General features: G+C 34.0%; 1 protein-coding gene across 1 annotated transcript in view; it reads left to right on the top strand.

Moving 5' to 3' along the window:
* Positions 1-1772: 1772 nt before the first annotated feature.
* Positions 1773-7735, top strand: part of LOC132067324 (delta(3,5)-Delta(2,4)-dienoyl-CoA isomerase, peroxisomal) — a 49915-nt gene continuing 43952 nt past the window's right edge. The window contains exons 1-2 of the mRNA XM_059460520.1: positions 1773-2355; positions 3270-3404. Of these exons, the coding sequence (XP_059316503.1) occupies positions 1851-2355; positions 3270-3404 (640 nt within the window). The 5' untranslated portion in view covers positions 1773-1850. The remainder of the gene's footprint in view (positions 2356-3269; positions 3405-7735) is intronic.

The raw sequence follows: 7735 nt of genomic DNA, 5'->3' as shown, positions 1-7735 counted from the left end.
TACAAAATCACCAAATTCATGGTTACAAAAATTAAGTTTTTCCATGATTATATACCCACAAAATTATAACGAATTTACAACATCATACAACATAATTTAAAAAACGGAAAAGGGCCTAAAATACCCTTAAACTATTAGATTTGGTGCAAAAATATTCTTCATCCACCTTTGGGGCCTAAAATACCTCTGATGTTAATCTTTGGGGCCTAAAATACCTCTGATATTAATCTTTGGGCCCTAAAATACCCTTATTTTTAACGGACCCATTTCATTAGCGGAAAAGGGCCTAAAATACTAATTATAATTATTTCAATAACTACTCCCTCCAGATAAAAAAAAGTGTCCACTTAACCTTTTTTTCTTGGGTAAAAAAAGTGTCCACTTATTAAATCAAGAAACAATTAACCTTATCTTTCTAGATTTGCACCTATTAAATATAATGTGATCAAATCCCAATAACCATTTAATTAGGGGTAGTTTAGTCAATTTACATTTTCTTTTCTTGCAGTGAGTAGTTTCTTAGGGTGTCATAAATGGCTAAGTGGACTCTTTTTTTATCCGGAGGGAATATAATTTTACTTTAATTTTAAATATTCAATTTGTTATGCATGATACTTTTTTGGTCTTAACTTGAATGTCTTCTTTGTTTGTCGATTATTAATTCACGTTATCTTTTATGCAGAATTTTAATTTAGAAGTATAACTTAAATATTTAGCGAGTTAACGTGAAGGATTCAAGCGCTGCACTAGCTGATCTATATATAATCAAATAAACATTAAATTAGTTTCATAATTTTTATGAAAAAATATCCAATAACATTTCACTTTTACTTTAAAGATATTAAGAAAAGTATGACCGAATAATTGACTTAAGAAAGACAAGCAGAATATTTAATTTGGAAGGGCTATTGCACATTGAAACCGTACAATAAACTATCACATACCAAATAATTAGATATCATATGAATTTCTGGATCATTATTATCTTTACACTTGTCAAATTAGGATTTTAAGAGCTTAAACTAATTAACCGACAATTACGAACAAAAAAGAATTAATCACTAACATATGATTAATATAAATCCACATCCTTCCAAACCAGCTAACTAACAGATTAATAAAATTAAATCAAACCTAATATATTTATTTTGAAGTTTCCATAGTTTACGTGACCATAGCACCACAGATCTTTATTGTTCAGATTTTTTTCTTTTTTCTTTTTGTAGTCCAACTCGCAAGATGCTTTCATTTTATATGTTTTTTTGAACAATAAATTGGTGGATGTCTGTGTGGTGTCAATTAACCAACAAATATAGTACAACCAAACTGTTTTCATACATTAAAATCTGGATTTGTACGAAGATTGTATAAGAGTTAAATTAAATTCAGATACATTAATATAGTATAAACTATAAAGTATTTTTATACAATCAATGTGTCATACTTTTTTATAGCTAATAGGTAACTTATTTGATTTTTAGGTTTGTTATTGAAATAATTATAATTAGTAATAATTATAATTAGTATTTTAGGCCCTTTCAGTAAATGAAATCACGAGTCCGTTAAAAATAAGAATATTTTAGGCTCCAAAGATTAACATCGTGATATTTTACTCTCCGAAGGTGGAAGATATTTTTCACCAAATCTAAGAATATTTTAGGTCCTTTTCCGTTTAAAAAATAATAGAAACAAACATGATTTCGTAAAAATAATACAATAATGAACCACGGGAAACAACCATCCAAAACAAGGGGTTAAAAGGAAGCTGAATTGAATTTTCCAATTGTAAGTAGAAATTAAACCCAGTGACCGGGGGTCGATTCCCAAATAGGCACCTTTACCAGGAAACAATGGAGGAGGAATACAAATCCCTTCAAATCATCCAAAACTCCCCAAATTCTCGGGTCTACCACTTATACCTAAACCGACCCAACCACGTCAACGCACTATCCCAAGACTTCTTCACTGAATTCCCCAGAGCCCTCACCACACTCGATCAAAACCCCGATGTCGGCGTCATAATCCTAGCCGGCTCCGGCAAGCACTTCTGTTCCGGCATCGACTTCCAAACCCTAGCCGATGGCTTCAAGGAAACCGACGGCACGGATTGCGGCCGGAAAGTGGAGAGGCTGAGGCGACATATCAAGTTCCTGCAAGAGGCTATTACTGCCTTAGAGTGTTGCCGTAAACCGGTGATTGCGAGTGTACATGGCGCGTGTATTGGTGGTGCTATTGATATAATTACTGCTTGTGATATTAGGTTTTGTTCTTCTGATGCTTTTTTCTCTGTCAAAGAGGTGGATTTAGCTATTCCCGCTGATTTAGGGACGCTTCAGAGGCTTCCCAGTATTGTAGGTATACGTCTCAAATCAGCTGATTTAATAAATAATCGGGTTTAGTAAACATTGTTTTGCACGGATTGTCCTTCTTTTGGGGTGGTCTTTAATTTTTACCCTTTGCCTAATATGCTGAGATTTTGGATTCGAACCCAGCTCAGTAAAAAAAAAGACGGAATTTTGTAAGGTAGAAGTTTGGATTCGTAAGATAGAATTTTTTAGTAGGCGTTTGGCCATAAATACCAAACACATATTCACTTTTTTGGAATTGTTGAAGTTGGAGTTGGAGTTGGAGTTGTGTTTGACCATAGTTTTTGAAATTGTAGTTTTTGGTGAAATGTAGTTGAAAAAAGGGAAAAAAATTTGAAATTTTTCTTGTTTTGGTATTCCGGAATACAACTTCAAGTTGTATTCCGAATATTTATGGCCAAACGCCCAAAAGTAAAAAAGTGAAAAAAAATTTCGGAAAAAAGTGAATAATTTTTATGGCCAAACGGCACCTTAATTTTTGATTGAGCAGAGTTTCAAACCCAAAACTGATTTTTAGTGTTTGGCAAAAATTAAATACCACCAATTTGGTGGACAAAAATTAAAGACCACCCCCAAGGGCAATCTTGCAAATTGTCCTTTAATAAATGATGTCAAAAGTTAATTGGGCTAAAATGCGGGTCATAACCCAATCCACTCAATTCTTATTAAGTTTTAATTGCTTTGTTTGTTCTTTTATAATATTTTAGTACCTTATGAAATTATTATTTTTCTTTATAATAGCTATATATATAACATGTCAAATAAAAAAATTGAAAACATTTTCACAAGATTACTCACGAGTCAATTTGGGCTTGGGCTGAGCTGAAATGAGCTGAGCTAATAAATGGATGGTGTTGGGTGGGTTATGTTTTCATGGGCTAATTTTGGCACCTCTAATTGTAGGGTTTGGAAATGCGATGGAACTGGCTTTAACTGGGAGGAGGTTTAATGGTGATGAAGCTAAAAGTTTGGGATTGGTGTCTAGGGTTTTTAGTTCTAAGGAGGCTTTGGAGGAAGGTGTCAAAGTTGTTGCTGAGGGTAAGGCTGTCATTTCCCTTATTCTTCTTTTTTTCTACTCCCTCCGTTCAATTTTACTTTGTTCACTTTGGACTTTGCACGCTCCTTTTAAGATTTACTCCCCCCGTCCCATATTAGTTATCCACATCAATAAAAATATCCTTCCCAAAATACTTGTCAATTTCCTATTTTGTCCTTAACATTAGTTGTTTTTAAAAGTAACCAATAGAATGTAATTTATTGGAGAGATAAGGGTAATGTAGTAAAAATACATTTTTATTTATGGTTTGTGAACAAGTAATATTGGACTGAGAGAGTAATAATGAAGTATGCATTTTACCATAATACTCATATTAATTGGTGTAGAGTTTCAATAGACTTGAGAAATGATTTGAAAATGAGTAATTTAATGTTAAGGGAAAAAACAAGAAAAAATAAGTTTGCCTTTTTCTTGATATGCTGAAGTGGACAAGTAAAAGTAAAATTTATTTTTATTATAATGGACAAGTAATGAACGGAGGGAGTACTCCCTGTCCCAATTTGACCGTTTTACAATTTTTTTTTTTGTTTGTCCCAAAAAGAGTGTTTAGTAAGTTGACAATTCCAACATTATATTCCTTCCTTTCATTTTTACTTGTCCAGTATACTAAAAATAGAAGACTATTTTTACTTGTCCAGTCAGGGAAACCGAGAGATAATTTTACCATTTCATACCTATTTTACCCTTATTATTCTTTATTGGGTTGGAAACTTTGAGAGAATTGTTAGTGGCTACAATGCTACACAACTTTTAATGTTAATGTATATTTGATTGATTGCTTCTTAAGGGGTGTGCCAAGTCAAACATGGACAAGTAAATATGGACGGAGGGAGCACGTGACAAGTTTAAGACCACAAGATTTAAAGGACTACACATTGTTAATTTAAGACCACAAGATTCAAAAGTCTCCCTCTGTTTCTTAAACTCCGTGCCCAGTCAAATTGGGACGGAAGGAGTAGTAAAGTTCCATTTTTTTTAATTTACATCTTCACTTATATATTTCTTGGTTGAAAAACTAATACATTTTTCTTGTTCTATGTTGATGGCTAATTAAGTTATTTTAGAAGATTGTACACTAAGCAAGTTCTAGTGAAGTAGCATGTCAAGAAACAGCTTAGAATTTGAATTTAAGTGCATCATGATATCCTGTGAAAAGCTTTCATACTAAGTTTTGAAAGGATGTTATGAAATCTATAAAGTGAAAATCACAGAATACTTGGTAGACCATGTACCATTTAACATCTAGGCATCTAATGTAAATTTATTTTGCTTCTCAATAGTGATTGTATTATATGTTAACTAATGACTAGTGAGTATGAACTTTGGGTTGTCAGCTATTGAGTACTGACACTAGAAACCATCTATAATTTCATTACCTGAGGATTTTCAAGGCTATGGTGGGAGTTGCACTTTGCCCATCTTATCGCCTTCATGTAGAAATGGTGCTAAATCTCACTTGGCATTCATATTCCCTCCTCCGTGGCTTCTTCACATATAGGCCTTTTTTTTGTCCTCCATGCTTTAGAAGGACCTGATGGATGTTGGTGCAAAGCAATAAGGCAAAAATTATTGCTCATCTGAAGTTCTCTACTCTTTAATTGCTTCCCCCATCATGATAAACATAGCCACTTGACCATGAATTGATAATTCTTGACTCTTTCAACTTTACGAAAATTTATTAGCAAGATTTCATCTCTGGCTTGTTGGCATGATATATGAGCTGCTGTCCTGGAACTTTGGAGCAAATGTTAACGTAATAAGTACTCCAGCAGATGTTGGAATATTCCCTTCCATTAATTGAAGCATTTTTTTTACCTTTTATTAGCTTTGTTTATGCATGGATTTTATAGTCAGTGATAGGATTTTTATAAAACACTTTCATTTTATCGTCTCTTAATTTAGACTTCTTTTTGCCATTTTTCTTCTTGTACTCTAGTCTTGACTTATACAATATAAACATACATCTCTTACGGTTGAGGGCTTAAAGTAGTCCTTGACTTATACAATATAAACATGCATCTCTTACGGTTGAGGGCTTAAAGTAGTTTCTCACTATCCTAAAGGCATGACCTTAGGTTCTCTTCCTGCAAGTTGGAATGGTGTAGTTCTCTATGATCAGTATTTTGAATGTTTGAAGAGAGATACACGAAAAAGTGCCATCTTTTTCTTCATCAAAATAAATAAATAAATAAGTGCAATCTTTTCCGTTTCTCTTTATCTGTGGAGCTAATTCACTTCAGTTTTCTAGCATCTTACACATGCTAACTCCTTACGAGGACCTCGTGTTACCATCTATGTTACTTGTGCTCTGGTGTGGGTACCTAATATGGTTGCATCTAGAGCAGGGATACTTCATCACATAAATTTTAGGAGTCAGGGGTATGGATCGAGTGCAGATACAGGTGCTGGAGTGCAGCTAATAGATGTATATAAGTGTATATTTAGCCACACACATAGAGACACACACTGACATAAAACCAGGTTCAACCATAGTTTGAACCTATGCAGCACAGTGAAAGCATGCGTGTCTTGTTCCCTGCTAGAGGGAACCTGATTTTGAAGAACTATGTGACAAACCATATCTATGTCGATGGCTTATTATTCACGATATGTTTTGACTTGAATTCACATCTAAAGAACACAAAAAGTATGTATACATGCTGGAATTCTTAGGTCATAAAACTGTGTGCTCCCTCCATTCCAATTTTATGGTAAATTTCCTTTTCCGTCTCAAAAAGGATGAATCTTTTCTAAATTTGGAAACAATTTGACTTAAACTTCCCATTTTACCCATAATGACAATATTTTAGATGTTTAAGACCACAAGTTTCAAAAGCCTTATAGCCACACAAATCTTATGCATGTTTAACACTAGTTTTTTCAAAAGTCCTTCCTCCTTTGTTAACGTCCGTGCCCAGTCAAATAGGTTCACGTGAATTGAAATCGATAAATTAATTGTTATTTTGGCGGAGGCTCACTTTATATCAGTTTTAACTACTTATGATTAACTTCATCTTCCCCTCCTTCCCTGAGAGCCTTTTACAAGTTTATGAGTACAACTTACCAACTCTTATATAACATCAGGCGGGGATAAGCTTAAATGGAGTAATATGATAGTGATGATTTATATAGCTAACTCCAACTTACTTCATGTTGATGCATAGTTGTTGATTTTAGGGGTGTCAAATCGCCGGATTGGGCTGAAATTGGAGAGGTTAAAATGGGCTGAAGTAATAAATGGGCGGGTCATTTACTTGCGCTATAATGGGCTAAAGCCCGGATTGGGTCATAACCTGCCCAATTTGTAACCAACTTGTTTTGGGATTGAAGCATATTTATTGTTGTCGTAGTTTTTTTGTCCCCTCGAATTATTGTCATAAATGTGTAATATATTATATATTAAAATCATTTTAATCACGTATGTAAAACTGAAAAACCATAACCTGAAACAAGAAAATTGACAGCATATCAATCACACTCTTCGTGTTGTAATTGCACAATTTGCACTATAGTCCACCATACTAACAAGAAATTGATTCAATATGGGGATAATTAGCTGTCCCAAGTGACGACCAAAATACAGTCTTTCTTCAGGTCTTCAACATTCAACAATATCTCTAATACTTGGTATAGAAGTTAATAATTCATCAATATATTGTAGAAATAGTCCACACTCCTAAATATCTTCATATAGAAAAGAAAATATCAAATTACAAATTTTGAAGTAGTTTAGTTGATTTTCTGCCATGGATCGTGAGCACTAGGTACCGGTGAAAAATATTTGGGCAAAGCCTGGAAGGAGTTTAGCGAAGTGGTTAAATAGTGGGTTGAATTGGGCATAGGAACTTGGGCTAAGTTGGAGATTGTTTAAAATGGGTTATGATTAAACGGGTCAAAGGGTAGCCCATTATTAAATTATCTTGTGCCCAACCCATAAAATTCTGGGCGGGTCACTAATATTTGGGTCACATTTGACACCCAGTTGTTGTTGTACTACGTGTACAACTTGGCCCTCCATCTCTCTGTTGGGAAATAGGCAGTGGAACTTATGATTCACTTTCTCTATTTTATGTCGTGCTTGAGAGATGAGAGTCAATGCTGACACATATATGTTGAGGGGAGCGTCCCAGAGTGAAACGTTGAAAAAGGCATGTAGGTAAGGCTCGATCCAACATGTCTTCGATTATTTAACAAGTGTCAACCCGAAAACATTGACTTCTGATGATCCTTTCTTTTGTTATGTTGGTTTATCTTTGCCCAAGAAAGGAATTTGAAATTAACTTTTGCATGTTTTTGTGAGATAAAAATAGTA

The sequence above is a fragment of the Lycium ferocissimum genome, chromosome 8 (assembly GCF_029784015.1).
Source record: "Lycium ferocissimum isolate CSIRO_LF1 chromosome 8, AGI_CSIRO_Lferr_CH_V1, whole genome shotgun sequence".
In the NCBI taxonomy this organism is placed as follows: Eukaryota; Viridiplantae; Streptophyta; class Magnoliopsida; order Solanales; family Solanaceae; genus Lycium; species Lycium ferocissimum.
Note: the sequence above shows the minus strand (reverse complement) of the source record. Positions and strands in the feature narration are given on the sequence as shown.